Raw genomic sequence first — 20,459 nt, 5'->3', positions numbered from 1 at the left:
TAGCCTTTACTGTATGACAGCTGGTAATATAAATCCACCTGCCGGTAAATTCGAGCAACGGTCTTAGCGGCCGTACAAGCTACAAACCAGTAGAAAATAATTTCTTTGTAGATTATACAAAAGCGACTTGGAAAACAGACAAAACATAAAAGGTAAGAAGCGATATTTGAGAAAAGAGCATATCAATCTAATAGCCGTAGACGCATAGCGGAACTAACGTTACCCTGCGTCACGTGATTTCCGATTCTTGTGAAAAAGGCCTATTGCCATTTGCAGAAATACACCGCTCCCGGTAAGAACCAACCAATCAGAGTCAGGAGGAGTGTCTTGCCTGAAATCATAAAATTTCTGGAAATAACAGAAATACATATACAAAACGTGATGATATGACGTAGCCAGCCGGCTTGTTTACGTTTTTAACCAATGATATATCAGATATTTATTTGACACCGCTTTCAGACAATCGTGTTTGACCAGATCTTACGGCATTAAACGCTATGCTGCAGCGTCCTAATAAAGATTCTAGAGCGGGTGTTTTAGGCTGATTCAGCGCAACTCCAAAAGGAGGACAATTGTGTTTATGAGGGGGCTTAAAATCTCTCTCTCTCTAATATATAAATATATATATATATATATATATATATATATATATATATATATATATATATATATATATATATATATATATATATATATATATATATATATATATATATACCCAGCTAACCAAAATACGTGACTGTTACGTAACTGCAACGTAATTTGGTGACCAAACTTTCGTCGTGGCGACGTAACTGGCAACCGGAAAAGTGAAAGGTGCCTATACGTGGCCACAACGTAACTTTGTGACGTTGCCAGTTGGTAACTGCGACGTCGTGGCAACGTTGTGTATCAATAGTTGTGTGTTGGTCATCAGTTGGTAATTCTTATATTTATTTATTTTTCTATGGGCGGACATGCAGTAGTTTAACCTAATGTCCTCATTTGCCCAAACTAATGTGAAGGCTATTCCAACAGCTGTGAACGATGAATGCAGACTCGAAATGAATTCAATTCATTTATTTTGAAAAACACACAGAACATAAACAAAACTCCAAATAAAAATAATAAAATACACTCAAACTATAAATAAAAACATATAGCCTACAGCGAAACATAAAATAAAAGCATTCAAGACGTTTTGCTCTCAGTATCATTAAAAACATATGCTATGCTAACGTAACATTTTGCTAACATATATTTCAGACGATCAAGGAAATCACAGAGGTAAAAATAGTAACAAGTACTTAAAGTAGACTGTGGGTAATGTTACTTAACCAATCTGACGCAGCTGTTGAACTTTATTGCTATAAAACTGACGAGAAACACGGAGAAACGTCGACGCTGTCCTCTCCAGCAGCTTGAATGTTTTCCCGGTTGCCATGGCAACTCTAACGGCCACCTGCACTAACGTAAACATAACAATAAAAAAAGGTTTTGCGTCTTTCCAAAGTTAACTTTATACATTTTTATAAAAGCCATTTATTCGTTGTCACCTCGGAAAAATAAATTCTTCCCTCAGAAAAATTAACTTTACACTCTTGTCAACATACTGTGGGCACGCGCGCACTCCATTTGTGGAGGCGCGCGCTGTATGTCACGTCACTATATATAAAAAGCAGTCATCCATACTCTGATTTGGTGAAAAGAAAAAATTTTTTTCTTAAGGGGACATTTCAGTCTTGTGTCTGACATTTAATTACACGTTTTATATTGCAAATGCTGGTAATAATAACATATAAAGAATGTGTAAATGATAGTAAGGAAATTACGAGCACATGACGTTGCTGTTACGTTGCCAGTAAGTCATGGAATGACCATTATATTACGAATAGAGGACGTATCTGGAACGTCCTTGGTAATCTTGTAACGTTAGGAGAACGTACTGACGACGTTGTGATATGGTAATGTGATGGTAATATTATTACGGGCATACAACGTTGTAGTTACGTTACTAGTAAGTCATGGAATTACCAATATATTACGAATAGAGGACGTATCTGGAACGTTCTTGGTAATCTTATAACGTTAGGAGAACGTACTGACGACGTTGTGAGATGGTAATCTGAAGGTAATGAAATTACTGGCATGCGACGTCGTAGTTACGTTGTCAGTTAGTAAGTCATGACATTACCAAAAAGTACGAATACATTACGTAACTGTTACGTCGTGTGTTAGCTGGGTTAGCAGTGTCAATCAAGCTTGTGTGCGCGCTGATCAGACTCATATCCTCTTCTTTTACTGTCTATGCTCCTATCATGCACAGCCATAGTGCACAGCGTGTACAGGCATTCAAATTCAAGATTACCGGTGTGCAGCAGCTTTGCTTATGGCGGACAAACAATCCAGTTTCGTACGTATAATACCCCATAAAGTGCGTATCATATGCACGCGAAAAACTCATTTTGGCGTATATATTCTACGAGATTACAAACTCGTACTATTGATACGCATTTTCGTGTGATCTGGCTCTGTTATATCATGATATGCAGTTTTAAGATTTTTTCAGGCGAGAATGTGCTGGTTTAAAGCTCAAATTTGTGGTTAATTGATAAAGAGAGCGCCTTTCTGAAAATTTGATCTGACGTTGTCGGAGTTTTGAGATCCAGGCGATCACCGGACTCTCAGCGCTCATGTACCCAGCCGAGAGCAGCCTTACCTCGGCTAATCCTTCTGACGTTTGCCGCCGGCTCTGTTTTGGCTGAGGGCAACGTGACGTTTCATAAATTTATATATGGCTATTTAACTTTTGTATCATACTAAAGCGCTGATTTTGTACGCTTGACTGAACTGTTTGCTTTATTTCTATTGTATATTTTTATACCTTTTATAATGGCTATTATTGAACATTAAAACTGACATTTAACAAAATGTTAAAGCCTATTTCATTTCATTACAGTGAAGATAATCAGAGAATGCACAAATAGTATTACATTTAATATGTTTGAAATGTAAACGAAAAGAGGCAGGGTTGTTTAATATTTCGTTTTGTTATAAATATAAGCAGACATTGCAGATAATTAATCACTCGTTGCCTGAGGCTATTAATATGTTTTTGTTTGTTTCTTTTAAATAAAACGAAAAGAGGCAGAGTGGTTTAATAACAAATTTTGTTTTATTCTTGGCTAAAATAAAATAAAAGCCAGTTATTTGCGTACTGTAACATTACCATTATATTATCTTACTAGCTATTTATTACTTATAGAAATAGTGCATATACGTCAGTTACATTAGATGTATTGCAAAATACGTAATGTTTTGAGGACCAAGTTTGTAGTCAAAGTATGGGCAGGCCATAGTCACTGTAAATCATATTGTTGATGTTTTGTTCGTATCAGTGAATGTGCTATAACTGTTTATCAGCCTTACTTAGCCGGCGCGTTCACGGCAGGCTCCGTTGTGATGGGGGAGGAGCTGTGGAGGGAGGGCTGTAGCGCAGCAGAGAGCAAGGGGGAGTGACCTGTGAGTTGTGCTTGTTCAAATTTTCAGGCTAAGTCAACGTTTTCTAAAACTCCCTACTGCAGCTTTAATGATTATTTAGTGATTGCCAAATACAACTGAATGAATTTAAGATGCACTTTTTCATTATGCAAAAATGCAGATAAGAGTTTTGGGTTTCTTCTCATGATATTCGTAGCGCTGTATTACAGAGCCTCTAAAAGGACCTTTGCAAAATATGAAAAATATACAGACTTGCGTATAGGACAATAGACTTGGCATAATGGGACAATGCACACTGAGCCACCTATTGCGCCATCAGCCCATTTCGAGGTGTGGTTTCTTGGCCACCACAAAGTATGCATTAAAGCAGACCTAAGACCTTAAAATGACATACTGCCCTAACAAAAGCCAAATTTAACACTTATTTACAGTTTTTTTTTTTTTTTTTTTTTATATATAGACCCTTGAACTTCGCAAATAAGACAATGCACAGCCATATTGTGCCATCAGCCCATTTCGTGTCATGGTTTCTTCGCTGCCAAAGAGGATGCATTAAATTGGACATTAGGCCTAGCCCTTGATATCTGAAGTACTACTCCTAAGGAAAGACAAATTTTGAGCAAATAGATCTCTATTTAATCCATGTGCGTCCATGCTCTATTTCTTCATAGTAAGATGGGAGTGACACAGAAAGGAAACAGGTTATTATAATGTATATAAAACTAGAAATTGTAAACCGAAGGCACACAAAAAAATGCTGTTCACGTGAATAATTTCTCGAGGGCATGTCAAGTCTGTATGTATATATGTATATATAATATGTGGTGGTGGTGTTTTTTAGGGGTTCTGTATGTTGTCACTTCGAGAAAATATAAAAACCCCTGAGATAATTAAAAATATTTACAGATGACTGTACTATCAACCAAAAAAAATCAGAAAGTAATGCTGTATGAATCATTTGTTAAATAAGGTCTGAAAAGGTTTGGAAATTTAAGTTTTTGAAAAATTTTGAATTGGCAAATGTGTAGGAACTCTGTACACCAGTGCGGTTTTGTTTTTTTGGGTCAAACTTCCAAATGACAGCTGCTCAAACTGACCAGTGTGAAAATTGGGCGTTGTTCGAGACTGTATGTTGCACTAAATCTAAAAAAATCCAGTCTTGTCTTTTTTTCTTTTGCCAATGTTTAAAAGTTATAAAATAACCATTTTTCATATTTCCTTTCCAAAACTGTGCAAGTAATCTCAGGTCATGCTTGTGATGACAGGTAGGTAGGTTTTATCTCAATACACCAAAGTGTTGCAGAGATGCAGCCTCACGTCCACTTTGGCGTTTTTGCCAGCTTGGCCTCTCAATGATTTAAGCAATTTTCATGATGGAATGTATCATCTACTATGAGTAGTTTACGAAAAATCTAATTGGAAAAATCTTAACAGTGTTGTGCGTTCAACTCAGAAATAGGCAAAACCTAGCGATTACAAGAGATGTTTTTAAGCCACAGAAGGGCAAAGACCAATGTACAATATGGATGCCCGTGGTTTGCATTATCTCCATTTGGGCCAAGAAAATATCCTGGCTCTTCCAAGCTTCATAATGGAAGTGAATAGTAACTGAGCTTTTGAAGCCCAAAAAAGCACATCCATCCATCATAAAAGTAATCCATACGACTCAGGGGGGGGTAACAAATAAAGCGAAGCGATGCGTTTTTATAAGAAAAATATCCATAATTATAACGTTATAAACTGTAATCACTAGTTTCCGGTAACGTCCTTTCACGAGAGAGTTCCATTGTATTACGTAGAATGTAGCGTAAGCTTAGGTGAGGGTAGACGCCTCTCGTGGTTCAAACAAATAGAGGTTAGCAACAAACTCAAGCTCCTTCGACATTGCTCTTTAAAAATTTAGACTTCTAATTCGTGACCGGTGGTCACATACACCTAGGATGGTTTGAGGGGGAGTAAATTGTGATAATTTTTGTTTTTGGGTGACTTAACCCTTTAAGGTTTGCAACACTAGCACTGCATTTGAAATCGCATGATACATTTGGTTTAAAACTTAAAAGTATGGTCTATATAATATGAATATGGCTAGTATGAATGAAATTCAGACATACTACATCTGCCATGTCACCTGCACCATCAATTGCATCGCTTCACTGCCATTCACAAATCTTCTCCTGTGGCCTCACGGGATAGTAAAGTGTCCAGTGGATGTGCATTTTAGAATCTCTCCTTAGGTACTTTTCATGTGGCAAAGCTAGTTTGACAGTGAATTCAATGTTTTTTTTTTTATATTCTATATATACAGCTATGGAAAAAATTAAGAGACCACTCCAAGTTCAGAAATCAATGTTAAGTGGTCTCTTAATTTTTTCCATAGCTGTGTATATATATATATATATAGTGAATTTTTCCAGGTCCCAGCATTCAGAGCAAGGGAGTGACCAACAGTCAGATGGATGAGATTGCAGCCAAGCTTGGCTCCCAGTGGAAGTCGCTGGCAGACCATCTGGAGATGAGCGAGAAGGAGATTCGTGTGATAGAGGCTGACAGTGAGGATGTAGAACTTCAGGCAAAGATGCTACTGGTGGCCTGGCAGGACCGAGAAGGCCCTCAAGCAACAATGGAGAGCCTGGTCACGGCCCTGACCACAGCTGGATTCCGTAACATCGCAGATGGTCTCAATGAAACATAACAGCATCTCCTTTATCTTGTTTGGTTTTAATGTTTTTTTTTTTCCCTGTACTTTTTTTTTTTTTTTTTAAATAAATGGAATCTGAAATGAATTCAATAGTTTTGTTTACAAAATCCACACAAGAGTGTCAATGGCATGTTTGTAATAAGTTTACTGGCTTTTCATAAACGGTGAAAACAGAGGTAAATTCTCTTTGATTGTATTTGAATATTTCAGGACACAAAAGTTTAGTGGCATTTGTTGCATGGTAGCCAGAAGACAGAAGCAGTAATTGAGCGTAAAGACATCCTCTCAAAGTGCTTTGATATGAAATCCACCTTTGATACATTTGTTCACACACAGCAGATCCTTGTAAACTGAGTTTCTTTTGGTAAGATCCCAATATCATACAACTCCTGTTGATGTATTTGTTTTACATGTCCAAAACCTGTGACCAAGAATATCTTTAGATACCAAGTCACTACTTCTCCTGTGATGGGACACTATTGAGCATGAACACCTTTTCACAGGCTTAAACAAAGTCAATGCATATAAAAAAAAAAAAAATTGCTCCACGTCCAATAAAAAGGATCAGGTCCAGCAATCTACCATCCGTAAAAGGGGAAAACGCCCTTAACAGACATGCCACTTGAGATGCATGAAGAGTTCAGAAATTAAGGTAATGTTTTTAAAGACACATTTATTTGCACATCTATACAGACAGTGCTTTGAAAATGGCAATTATGGTTTAAGTTTCTTCTGTGAAACACTGTTACTCAAGTATTTCCAGACGTCGAGGGCCATACAGAAGGACATATGCTATATGCCAATCCCCACCACCAGACAGCTTCAAGATGTCCTCAGGGGTCACCACGCTGACCTTATCATCATCAAACTTCATCCATTCATCTGTTCAGAAAGAGTGAAATATCAAAGCGCTGTAGAGCAGGGATATCCAATCCTAAATAAAACACCTAAACAAGCTAATCAAGGTCTTAAGGAATATTAGAAACTGTTTAGCTGCAACCTGCTCCTCATTGCAAAAAATTTTTCCTCTAAAAGCAGGAGTGGACTCTACAGAAATGGCAGAAGCAATAAACCTTGTCAAAAAAAAAAAAATAGCTTGAGCTGGAGATTAAACTTGCCAACTTGTTTAGATATTGAGCTCTTTTGTAACACGTCCATTAGTGTTCCAACAGGGACTGATTTGGCTGACATCATGCTCTATAAAAGCTGTAAACTGAATTCCCCGGTTCTAACTACAGTGGTTGATCCAAACACTTCAATTATTTCTCATTCACTAGAATAAAATCAAATGTCCTTTCCTACACGTTACATCTGCCTTTTTCCAAAGCATTTTATTTTATTGCATTACTCAAATGAGTAATGCAATATTGTAATGGATTACTTGAAAAAGTAACATTATCCAACAACAAAGCCACCAAAGAATGCAATCAAGCTACGTTTACAGTTACAAAGGCAAATAAAGATTATGCAAGTACGTTTTACAAATAATGAATGCAAAAACTTGATCTGTCAGAGACAATACTTTACCTTCTTTCCTTTTAACCCAGGCGACATAGTGGCCAGATGAACTGGATCGGCCCTGATGTGTCAGAACTGCTTGCAGGTCATAGTAACCACTGTTGTTAGAGCCCAAGTCTATAAAGAAAAAAAAAAAAAAAAAGTTAAAAGCTTATAAATTAAAAAAATAAATAATATAACTCCGAGCAGCGATGGCGGGCCCAAGCCCGGTGGCACCGCCACCCCGGTGGCTTCAGGGCAACTGTGCACGGTGGGCAATAGGCAGTTAAAACGGTTAAACATTGAAGGACTATGTCAAATTCACTCTACATTTACTGCACTATAAAGGTGGTGCTATTGAGCCCCTCCTCCCTGCCTGTTTCTAAGGCTGTGCCCATGTCTACTGGCTAAGAATCCTGATGTTTGTATGGAGTTTCAAACTCCAATTTGAAGCATGCTAAGAGTTTAAAAGCTTCCAAAATGAATATTAAAGTTTGATGCGTTGCCAAGGTAATTGTGTTTGAGATATCACAATTCTTTTCAAAGGTCTACATCTGCCATGTTTTGACATTATTCAAAAGAAGTTTGAAGAAAATCGGGTAAAAATAAGATGTTGATCTCAAAAGCATGCAGAAAGTAAAACATTTCCTGCTGCCAGTTGGTGTTGCTATAACTATGACTCAATAGTGACATCTATGTGATTAGCCTTGTACAACGAACAAACAGCCGAAGATTCATCAAAATCAATTAATGTTATGCAGAAGTTATAACACTTTGTTTCCCTTTTCTTGCCATAAATTTGTTGCCTCGCCACGGCCAAACCGTTTGAGATATCCAAAATCCGTTTACAATTAAGCAACTTCAATGTGTTAGCACCAAGTTAAAAAAGTTTGGTGTAAATTGTATAAACCCTATAGGAGTAGTAGTATAAAATTCATAGCCTGTTTTTTCAAAAAATTTATATTCAAACCAAAATAGCTGACTTCCTGTTGGTCGGAGCGGATGAGTTTAAAGTAGAAAATTGTCTGGCTTGATGAAAACAATATGTGTACTGAGTTTGGTGACTGTAGGAAAAACTAACCCCAAAGGGGTCAAAAGGTGGCGCTACTGAGCCCCTCCACCATGCCCATTTCTATGGCTTTGTCCATGTCTACTGGTTGACAATATTGATGCGTGTCGAGTTTCATGCAATTTGAAGCATGTTAAGAGCTTCAAAAACACTATATATTATTATACAAGAATATTATTAAAGTTTGATGTGTTGCCATGGCAACAATATTTAAAATATCAAAAATCCTGTCACAGGTCTACATCTGCTGTGTATTGACATTACACTGATGAAGTTTGAAGCAAATCAAGTAAAAATAACAGTAAACTCAATGCATTTTGAAAGTGACAATTCTTGCTGCCAGTTGGTGGCGCTATAACTTTTACTCACAATAGTCACATCCATGTGATCAGACTCCTATAACGAACACACACCTGAAGTTTCATAAACATCAATCAATGTATGCAGACCTTATAACACATTTCCTGTTTCTCTTTTCTCGCCATAAAAAAACGGCCAAACCGTTCAAGATATATTTTTCATCATCAGTGTCTTGACTTAATGCTGACCGTGTTTGGTGGTGATCGGATTAATCGTCTAGGAGGAGCATATCAAATTCCAGAGCATGCGTTTTTCAAACAACCCTTAATAGCTGACTTCCTGTTGGGGTGACGTTTAACTTAGAGCATGAAAGTTGTTCGGCCCGATGAGGTCTATAAGTGTACCAAGTTTCATACTAATACATGCAAGTGTGTTCAATATATGGACAAAGATTTCAGACTTTTTTCAAGGGGGCGCTGTCGAGCCCCCCTGCCACGCCCGGGTACCAGCCTCTGCGGCGTCCTAATGGCCGCAGATTCCAATGTGTGTGCCAATTTTCAGGAGTTTTTGCACATGTTAAGGCCCCCAAAAAGCCCCGGAAGACGGAAAAAATAAATAAATAAAATAATAATCCTTAGGGGATCAAGAGGGCCCTGCGTGAATTTTCGCTTGGGCCCTAATAATCCTTAGAAGAACAAGAGGGCCCTTCGCCATTTCATTGGCTTGGGCCCTAATAATAATCTTTAGGGGATCAAGAGGGCCCTGCGCGAATTTTCGCTTGGGCCCTAATCAAGTAGCTTTGCAGTGAACACTCACCTTCAGAAAAACAGAAAGGTTCATATTTTGTTTCCTTTGGAGCCCCAACCTTCTGAATCACCTGTTAAATGTGAAATAAAATGAAAAACAAAATGTTAGCCAGTTTACGGATAGCTTTTCAAAATGCGAGAAATGTTCAGTATGATATGGGCACTTGCTTTCGGCTGCTGTTGCATCTCCAATTTCTTGTCTTCAAACTCCTTAAACTTTGACCTCATAGGAACCATCTTCTCCTGAAGTTCAGGAGTACACAGCTCATAGACGTCCAGCATAAGAGGAAATTTGACATCCTAAATACAGCAAAATTAAAGTTTACACAAAATAAATTATCAAATCGATTTATATATATATTTTGGTGACAACACTTTATATACCAAATAACTCCTCAGCAAAAGACCTACCTTAAGAACTTTGGCATTCACAGACTCTTTCTCTTTGTAAAAGAACCGGACCATTTGAACTGTGAGGTATGCTGGTAGACGGCTGATTTTGGACTTAAATGCAAAAACATGAATGAATGTTCATTTTTTATTGTACGAAAGAGAACACTGGAACAAAGCAGCATTTCTCCAGTAATGCCACAAAAGTCAGAAATGCCAAGAGGTAATACATACCGATTTGATATAGAAGGCATTTCTTTGTAAGGATGGGGAAAACTTCGTGATGTCCTCCTGTAGCCTCTAGGTATATAGAAAGAAAGGTAAAGATTAACAGGGATTGTGAACACTGGTGGTACTTCCTACATATGGAACGTTGCACTCACCAATCTGAGTCCAGTGGCGAGATATTTGACTTCCTGGTTGATGAAGCAGCTAAGCTGCAGCTGGCTCTCTGAGCCTTTAGCTGGATCCTCATCCTCTGATTCAGTACATTTCATACTGGACACATAAAGGTTAAGTACCTTAAAAATGTCACACATTCATATCTATAGGACTGGAGAACATTTCTACTCAGTCCTGGCCATCCCCTCAATACATAGTTATGGCTGCAGAGCAATGCAATGCAGTGAATTCAAAAGAGTCAAACGAAGAGTCAGTGGCATTATAGATAATTCCCCCAAACATAAAACTTCTATCTTCCTCCTATCAACTTTCTTCAGGAGTTAATTTCTCAATGTATCAGAGTATCTTAAGTCAACTCAAAGACTAAAACTCTGATGAATCATCACCCTGACCACCTCCTAACCAAAAAACAAAACTCAGCACATTTTAATCAAATGACAAAATCTATTTATTTGTAGGCCAGGCTGCCAGCAAGCAATTATTTAGGGTCAGGGTGTGAAACTGTACCACACTGTGAATTATTATTATTTTATTTTTTTTAAGACTAAATCCAAATCGGGTTCTGGAGTTGCGAGGTAAGGCTGAAGGAATAAACGGGCCGTGCAGTTTATTATAATAAAATCAACTGCAGCACAAAGAAATACTGACAGAGAGCACATGCTGATATAGACTTGCACAACAGGCACTTGTCAAAGGATACGTAGTTTCAAATTCAACACCAAAATACTGATCGATGAAATTCTTCTTTTTTGTGGAGGCAGCAGCTCCACTATCACTGTCAGTCTGTTATTCGACCAAAAACATGCAAACAGAAAAAACAATTGCATAAATTATTTGTAAAACCGTTTAAATTTCCAGACTGAACATATTAGGGTTGTCACAGTACCATAACGAGTAAAATTTCATGGATTTTGGTACCAATTTTGATACCATAGAAAAATTTACCATTTTAACCATTTGAAAATAAAAAAAATTATATTCAATAAGCTTATTTATGTTGATTTAAACAGCATGTAGCTTTCAAATGTATATTAAAAAAAAGAGTCAAAAATTAGTAATAAAATGAAGGACAAAGAAATGTATATACAATACATAGAACAAGTGGCAGGACAATTAGTTTGCATTTACACTAAGACTTAATGCGCATCTATTTTGACAGTATCAGATTGCTTTGTCCCATCTGTTGCTATGGTAATATCGCTATCAAACATTGCAGTTTCAGATTCAAATGCACAATTAAAAACAGATGTAAATCCATAACATCTACACTACTGTGAAATCTCCCACTATAATAATAAAAAAGCTATCTATACTGCACAATGAATCTCTTATTTACACTTTTTGGAAATAATGAAAGGATTCATGAGCGTGCAGAACTCTAAAGCGCATGGTGAATTAAAGCTCCGGTGTTTTGAGTGGTGTTGAGTGGATTCTGCATTCAACGCATTCAACATATGTCTGATTGGCTACAATGATCAACGCTTCAAAAACACATTGTAAACAGAAACCTTTGACGCTCTTCACAGAGTGCTCAACATAGATACGCATGGGAGCATTGAAAGCAGCCACCTAACACAGAGCACCAAAAATACCCAGTACTGAGTACTACAGGTACTGCAGAAATGCTGGTATAGTTGTATTTTTTAAAATTTCAGTGCCAAATTGTTACTGAAGTTTTGGTACTTTTGACAACCCTATAATATATAATACAGTAGCCTTGCCTCCGGTGGGGTTTCTAGTTCTTCAGGTTCTAATTTCTGCTGAAGGACTCGCATCATCTGGACCCAGCACTCATTGGCATCCTGAGTAAATGGGAGGGAAGGGAAAATATATTATATACACAGACACACACGACCAAAAACATGCAAACAGAAAAAAAAAATGCACAAATTATTTGTAAAATAGTTCCAGACAAATATGATAAAGACTTGTTTTTTTTTTTACACTACATTCTCTGCATTGCTGTAATATAGTTGTCACAGTACCATAACGAGTAAAATTTCATGGTTTTTGGTACCAAATTTGATACCATGGAAAAATAACTATTTTACCATTTTATTTAACTATTTGAAAATAAAAATATTAATTAAACTTAAGCTTATTTATGATAAAAAACAAGTAAATAATACATTTAAACCACATGTAGCCTTCAAATGTTTATAAAAAGATCTTTTCATCTAAAAAGATATGACCTAACCTGCTGAAGGTATTGTCCCTGATCTCCTTTTTCAGCAAATTGTGGGAAGGCCATGTGCAGGAACTGCAGCAAAATGATGGGTGGAATGCTTGACGAGGTCTTATCCATGGACTCATACAAATCACGCAGAGCTAAGTGAAGAATTCACTTGATCAAACATGTGCTACATGCTGTCCACAAAAACTGTAAGATTCAGTATTGCTACAAAGCTTAACTGTTTTATGCATTAATCTTGAGCAGTAAGCTTGGACATACTGATCCCAAAATGTTGGGCAAATAAGTAATGAAAGAGTCAAGAATTTATTTTGTAACCTCAACTGATACACAGTGAAAGTTCATCACCTGCTGTTATGTACTGGGAAGGTGCATTAGCTCCTGAAGACCGCAAGGCACCAGAGTACCTACAGATGGAGGCAAATTACCAAAAAACAAACAAACAAAAAAAACCACATTGATGTATTACACCACATAAAATCTCTGAATTTGATATGATGGAAATGCCTAAATTGTACCTCCTGAGAGCACCTTTGAGCTCAGGCACAGAGCGTAGACACTGCACTGTTGCATTCATGTAGCATGTGTTGCCCAGATTTGTCAATCCGCATGGCAACTCCATCTGAACATGACAAAGATTGTAGAAATGAGCAGTTAAAACGAGAAGGCCTGTTTCTGTGATTCTTGCTAAAATACTTAAATAGCAGATCATTCTGATCCAAGATCTGTTGGCTGAAAACTTACTGCAGATGCAAGCTGCTCCTCCGTCATGTCCTCTACAAACATGGGTCGTACTACAGGCTCTTCAGGCAGGGCATCAGCAGAGCCCATCATCAGAAGAGTCATCCCCTACATGGATCAAAACATCTATTTAACTGAAGAAAACACATTTAAAGTCAACATGAAACAGCGTTTGCAACCTATTGTACTTAGGTAATGTGCTTCATTATTCAACAAAACAAATGTGTGGAACTTGATTTTAACAATCAGGAATTTATTGGATTATGAAAAATGGGTGTTGTGTAACAGAATATAGCCAGACCTGAGTTTGCAGTGGATTGTTAAAGGGTTAGTTCACCCAAAAATGAAAATAATGTAGAAAAATAATGTAATTTTTTACTCACCCTCATGCCGTTCTACAACCTTAAGACCTTCGTTCATCTTTGGAACGCAAATTAAGATATTTTTGTTGAAATCCGATGGCTCAGTGAGGCCTCCATAGCCAGCAATGTCATTTCCTCTCTCAAAATCCATTAATGTACTAAAAACATATTTAAATCAGTTCATGTGAGTACAGTGGGTCAATATTAATATTATAAATTGAAGAGAATATTTTGGGTGCGCCCCAAAAAAAAACTGAATAACTTGATGTGATGGCTGATTTCAAAACACTGCTTCATGAAGCTTCAGAGCATTATTAATCAGCGTGTCGAATCTGTGGTTCAGCGCGCCAAAGTCACCTGATTTCAGCAGTTTGGAGGTTTGACACACGATCCGAATCATGATTCGACATGCTGATTCATAATGCTCCGAAGGTTCATGAAGCAGTGTTTTGAAATCAGCCATCACTATATAAGTCTTTTTAATTTTGGCCCACCAAAAATATTCTCGTCGCTTTATAATATTAATATTGAACCACTGTACTCACATGAACTGATTTAAATATGTTTTTAGTACCTTTATGGATCTTGAGAGAGGAAATGACATTGCTGGCTATGGAGGCCTCACTGAACCATCGGATTTCAACAAAAATATCTTAATTTTCTTTCCGAAGATGAACAAAGGTCTTACGGGTGTGGAACGGCATGAGGGTGAGTAATAAATGACATTATCTTCATTTTTGGGTGAACTAACCCTTTAAAACAACTGTATTTAACTTTCTTACCTAGAAATATCAGTTTCAAAATCATTCTTATGGCACACTGACTTCTAATAAGTCAAATGTCTTGTTTCTTTTCCACACTCCAAACAAACAAAACAACGGTGCAAATTATTGCAAAACAAGTAAAGAGACTGCTGCTGCTCATGGGACATGTTGCATGTTTGAATAAATCGTAAAGGTTTACAACTAAATGGTCTTAAACATTAAAGCAAACAGAATTATTAATATTCAATATTTATCATTATTCAGTATCTAACTAATACATTATAACACAGACCCATTTTTTACACAAATGTTTGTAAATGCAGACTGCATGGCTAAGTACTTGATTTTATACACCTGTGGCAATGGGTCTGATTGAAATGTATACTCCTAAATTCAATAATTATGAGGTGTGCCCCCAATACTTTTGTACATGTAGTGTATGTGTTGATAGGAAATCATCTGTGCAAAATATATACACAGCTCCTGCATGTCTAAATTTCAGTTCTGGGGAAATCGCCTACAGGACACGGGTTTATGTAGCAGGTTTGCGGATTCAAAAAAAGAACATTCGCACTATGACATAAAACTTAGCCAATCAGCGTCCTCAAATCTAATCTGAGAGGGATGATAATTTTATCACCCCTAACGAGCCACTGGGACTAGTCAGGACTAGTCTGGGTTAATAAAGCAAACCAGTGTTGCCCTAGAAAAATTGTTGAAACTTCATAGACACATTCTGGGGACACCTGAGACCAGGGCCGGATTAACATAAGGGCTAGGTGGGGCTGAAGCCCCAGGGCCCGCGGGTAGAGGGGGCCCGTGATTGGATGGAGGAAATGAGATTGACAAGTCAAAGGTGGTTGATTTGTGTCTAATAAAATAACAAGAAAAAATGATTGGAAAATGTGCCTGACAGATAAATCACCGTCCAATCAAAATCACTTTACAATTCGTGGCATGACATCGGGAAACGCCTCTTTGCGTTATGCTGTCGCATGTAGGCCTAGACTAGAAAATTGGCCTTTATTGCTTGTTCAGCGTCGCTGGTGTTCAAAATGATAAAAAAAAAAAAAAGTGATAGTGGTGCGCAAAAAAGGAAAAATAAGCTTGAAAGGGAGAAAAGGGATGCTAATCTTACAGCAAAAATTACAAAACTGACTAACTGCTTCGGTTCACATAAAACATTCGAGCCAGTGGAAGACCCCGCGTGCAGCGGCAGCTCAATTATCTTCACCCATCGACACCGTCGCCGATCTGCGTGCTTTACACGTTGAAAAAGGTGAGATAGCAGCTGCATCAAGTTATTTTTATTACGAGTTAAGCCCTATTCGGATGGTAATTGTTTCTCATTAAAACGTAAGGTGTTTTCAACATTTACAGGGACGAGTCGATTGATTTTATTGCTGTGGATTCAGAATGTCAGTGTTTTTCTCTCATCATCATCACCTGTGTAAAAATCCCGAATTAACTTTCCTACTGTTTTTTGACGAACACCAATGTCGAGTGACTTGTCTCCAACTATCTGCCTTTGAAGCACATTTTATCAGTTGCAGTTCTGGTGCCTCCATCCGTACAACTCGACCTCGACACATTCACATCACACGTTAACACAGCGGTAGAGTTACTCACGGGACACTGCACTTATTCGCAATCAATTCTTTATTTGCATGTACTTTAAAGCCCTGCCAGTTAAACATGTCATTCGTGTGCTGTTCTGAGATGCGCTTTTTCTGACCCCATACACCCGAAGCGTGCACACACACTTAAGCCTGTCAAACAGCACCTGACTACTGGACTTCATCTTTCGCGTCTGATTGCGCTATAATACTGTCAATTACACTTAAGGTTTACATAAACACAGTTGGTTATGTCTGAAGTGAGTTGAGAAAATCGGACGCGTGCAGGTCTTAAAGTGACAGCATCCTAATAGTTAGCATGCGGACCCTTGTCCTTAAAAGGATAGTTCACCCCCAAAATTAAAATCCTGTCATCACATGCTCACTTTCAAGTTGTTTTAAACCTGAATGAGTTTCTTTCTTCTGTTGAACACAAAATAAAATATTTTGAAGAATGTGGGTAACCAAACAGTTGCTGGTCCCCATTCATTTCCATAGTAGGAAAAAATAAATATATATATAATGTGGAAATCACTGGGGACCATCAACTGTTTGGTTACCCACATTCTTCAAAATAGTTTATTTTGTGTTAATCAGAGGAAAGAATTATTGTGTCAGCAGTATATGCAATACAATTTTAAAATATGTTAAATATTTTATATGTTAAATATATTTTAAAATATGTTAAATAGCATGGATTATTTAGTGTGCTTATATAAAATGATTTGATAAAAAGAAATGGCAATCGGATGAAAGGGGGCCCTTGGTGTTGCTATAGCCCCAGGGCCCAACGTGTTCTTAATCCGGGCCTGCCTGAGACTTATAATACATCTTGTAAAAAGGGGCATAACAGGTCCCCTTCAAGATGCATTTTGGTTGACTGGATCACAAGTGGACAAGGGTGACATAGCAGTTTACACCTGGTGTTTTAATCCGTCTCGTGTCCACTTTCAACCAATTCTGTCCTGATTTCTTCAAGGGGAGGGTCTATGGGCAGGTATATCTATGGGTTTTTTCAGATCTTTCAATCTAATGGACAAAATAAGCTTGAACAAATTAACATACGAAGACGCCCGAAGACGACAGAAAAACACAGAGAGAGCATCAACTGCTCTGAAAGCAGCACAACCATGCTGAACGCATGAGCTCGATTGGTCATCAACAAACACGCACAAATTAAGACTAGGAACATGTTTTAAGGAACTAATTAGAATCAATACTTATTTTAAGGCGTACTGTTGGATAAACTATTTTAGATCTTATGTTTCAATATTTAACTTAACTGCTGAATTCTGATTACAGGACAACTCTTTAAATTTGTCCATTTTCTAAATCTAATCGAAAACAGACTTAGCCACATACTTACATTTTTCAACTTGATATTGCCCCATTCATCATCCTGGTGAACAAAAGTAAAATAAGTCAGACACCTGCAATACCAGAGGACAGCAAATATTAATGCTTTCCATTACAGATCACAGCCACCACCTTCAGTGTTCCTCCTTTCACCATGACTTTCTGTCTCTCTGGCTGAACCCCCGTTAGAGCGAAAAGCTGGGCTTTGAACACCATGGGCGGCTCCTCTGTATTTAGCTCCACTGCATCAAACTTCTCCTTTCCCCATTTCACATTCACTAAGATATTCAAAGAAAAAAAGAAAGAAAAATCAAGACAAAAAATTAGTCATACAAAATTATTCAGCACCACACATCTGCACATTGCTGATAGCAATGACTTTGCTGACTTTTTTCACAGTGATTTCCACAATTATTAACATAAGTCTAGTAAAATGTTTATATTTTAATTTTTAAAAATGAAACTTACATTTATTACTACACTTTTCATATTACCTTTGAAATAAAACCCCAAAAAACACTGCTGAGGGGGTGTTTCTAAAACAGCGCCTGAGGGAGTGACAGTAAATTTATTACCCTTCTCTTTAATGTCTGTCGTAATCAACTACACTATATTGCTTCCCTCTTTTGGAAAGTCATAAAAACATTATTGTGGATATTTCTTTGCTATTGGAGCAAAAAATTCTGAGTCATCACAATACCAATCTATAGCTATAGCTGTTTCCATCCAAAGTTGCGAATTTAACTTATGCGCAAAATTTGAATATTGCATAAAACATTTGCAAATAAAGCACTGTTTCCATCCAGCAGCGTTGTTCAAAAGAATGGGAAACTGGTGTGAAATATCTGTAATAAAAATGGAAGTTGCTGCAATTTGGGAAGAAACTGTGGTTCTTTTCTTCAATCATAAATGACTCATGCCTCAGTTGAAATGCAATAATGCAATAAACACTGTCATGTTATCTTGCGTTCAGACGCCTGGTGTTTGAGAAGGCTATCATGTAAGACACTTCTGGGAAGGAAATAAACCAAATCATGTTTATGACAGACTTTGGCTCAGACATTTCAGGGATGCATTTCCCAAAGCCACCTGTTCCATTATTACCAACAAAGTTTAATGGAACTCGTGACCAAAGTTGGCTAATGATGCTTTTAGGAATCACACCCCAGACCAACATTTGAGATGCTGTACAATGTGATTGGTCCACTGGTTAGTCCAGTTATCCAATCATATTCTCTGTCAAAGCAAAGTCATCTGAGACTTTTGTTGTGCATCAAGGGATTTATTCAGGAAATGGGTTTCCATCATAGTTTATTTGCATGTCTTATCGGATAATACACTTACCCACCTCAACTGAACACATGCGTATTTGTATGCGCATTTTCATACGGATTTTTTTTTTTAAAGTGATATCACAAAATGCTTATGAGAACCACAGAAATATGAAAAGGGTCCATAAGGAAAACATACAAAATGTGTAGGGCTGGGGAGGCCCACGGGAACAGTTTTAAAACACCTGCTTTAAAAGTGACAATAAAGTGAAAATGTAATCATATTCTACTTACCTTCATGCCTTTTGAAATAATAAAATAACATAATAACATCTTGAAACTGTACAGGCACACTTCAACAAAACTTTTAAAAAAAACAAAACCAGATTTAAAAAAAAAAAAAAGCTATTACAGCAGCAAGACATAAATAAATATAGATTTAACAGATTTAGCACTGGAAATCCATTACAATTAACGTAACTAAGGATACAACTACAAGCCATGATGCATCAAATTTGATGTCTACAAGTTCTATGGCCAATTCTGCAAAATAAATAAATTAAATAAAAAATGTAGACTTAAAGTCTGTACTTACTGTTCAGTAATACTGTCTATTGGTTGATTGAAAGTGCTATAAGATTTATAGGCGTTTTAATAAAGTGTGCCTAGCCAGCATGATAACATGCTGCATCACTAATACTCAAGTCTGATCATTTACATTTCCCATCGCAAATATCCATATAAAATAAACACAACGTCTAAACACATGTCAAACCAGAATGCTTGCTATGGGATTTATGTTTCTTGTTCAGCTTTCCCTGTTTTTAAACACAACCCATCAATTGAGGCCTGAAGCTAGTGTCTTATGCTAACGGCGCTAACGTTACCTTTTTTCACGCATCTATTATCGTTTAAAGACTAACTATTATTTATGTAAAATCAAAATGTGAACAAACCTGTAAATACGGGCATCTTTCTATTTCCTTGTCCTTTAAACAGCTCTACTCCAAAGGCTGGGTTTAAGTTGGGATGCGGAAAATTTGTGTCTTGTAACTTCATTCAAACGGCAGCCCACAATGACGCTGCAACTGCATGATGACTAGATCGATGAGCTCGGCGAGCGACTAAGTAATCCTCACACCAAAATGCTATGACGAAGGTTTTTGGGTTATGAATATTAATAAGATCTTTCAGACCTTTAACAGTAATGCCCTTCTTCATGAATATTAATAACATAATGCAGACTTTGCGTGGTTATATATCTTCCAATGGCAAAGGCTTGGATAATAAATATTAAAAACCAAGTAGTCCCATTTAATACACTGCTTCCATTGGAGGGAGAACGTCAGTCAATGTCGTTTGTAGTAATATAGGGGTGAATTCAGGGTGATTGGGACACTTTCCTCATTGAGATAACTTGGAAAAAGTGTCCCAATCACCCTGAATTCACCCTACATTAATATTTATTTACTCACTTACCTTTGAAACCCATCTACACTAAACACTATAGGTGGCA

At 37.3% G+C, this 20,459-nt stretch overlaps 2 protein-coding genes across 4 annotated transcripts in view; one reads left to right on the top strand and one right to left on the bottom strand.

Moving 5' to 3' along the window:
• The window catches only part of thoc1 (THO complex 1), a 31,279-nt gene extending 25,085 nt beyond the window's left edge, over positions 1 to 6,194 (top strand). For 2 of the 3 annotated variants that reach the window (XM_067362027.1, XM_067362028.1), the window contains exon 21: positions 5,895 to 6,194. In XM_067362027.1, the coding sequence (XP_067218128.1) occupies positions 5,895 to 6,172 (278 nt within the window). In that variant the 3' untranslated portion in view covers positions 6,173 to 6,194. Of the gene's footprint in view, positions 1 to 5,881 lie in introns of all 3 variants that reach the window. The other variant, XM_067362029.1, reaches the window with a different exon arrangement.
• Positions 6,195 to 6,923: 729 nt separating this feature from the next.
• On the bottom strand, positions 6,924 to 20,055 carry usp14 (ubiquitin specific peptidase 14 (tRNA-guanine transglycosylase)). Its single transcript, XM_067362030.1, has 16 exons — positions 19,900 to 20,055; positions 17,805 to 17,950; positions 17,683 to 17,715; positions 13,578 to 13,682; positions 13,352 to 13,455; positions 13,182 to 13,240; positions 12,840 to 12,970; positions 12,364 to 12,444; positions 11,343 to 11,425; positions 10,624 to 10,738; positions 10,475 to 10,540; positions 10,262 to 10,354; positions 10,019 to 10,150; positions 9,861 to 9,921; positions 7,706 to 7,813; positions 6,924 to 7,060 (listed from the first exon to the last, which is right to left on the bottom strand). Exons 1-16 carry the CDS (start codon positions 20,000 to 20,002, stop codon positions 6,924 to 6,926), a joined length of 1,557 nt encoding a protein of 518 aa, XP_067218131.1. The 5' UTR covers positions 20,003 to 20,055.
• Positions 20,056 to 20,459: the final 404 nt, after the last annotated feature.

The sequence above is a fragment of the Chanodichthys erythropterus genome, chromosome 16 (genome assembly GCF_024489055.1).
Source record: "Chanodichthys erythropterus isolate Z2021 chromosome 16, ASM2448905v1, whole genome shotgun sequence".
NCBI classification, from domain to species: Eukaryota; Metazoa; Chordata; class Actinopteri; order Cypriniformes; family Xenocyprididae; genus Chanodichthys; species Chanodichthys erythropterus.
This window is presented reverse-complemented; position numbering and strand designations above follow the sequence as displayed.

Excerpts from the sequence above, each read along its gene's own strand:
- usp14 (XM_067362030.1), bottom strand. The coding sequence starts at position 20,002 with ATGAAGTTACAAGACACAAATTTTCCGCATCCCAACTTAAACCCAGCC. Across the intron at positions 11,426-12,363 it reads AACTAGAAACCCCACCGGAG|ACTGACAGTGATAGTGGAGC; the intron begins GCAAGGCTACTG and ends GTCGAATAACAG. Across the intron at positions 7,061-7,705 it reads CTGGGTTAAAAGGAAAGAAG|ATGAATGGATGAAGTTTGAT; the intron begins GTAAAGTATTGT and ends CTTTCTGAACAG.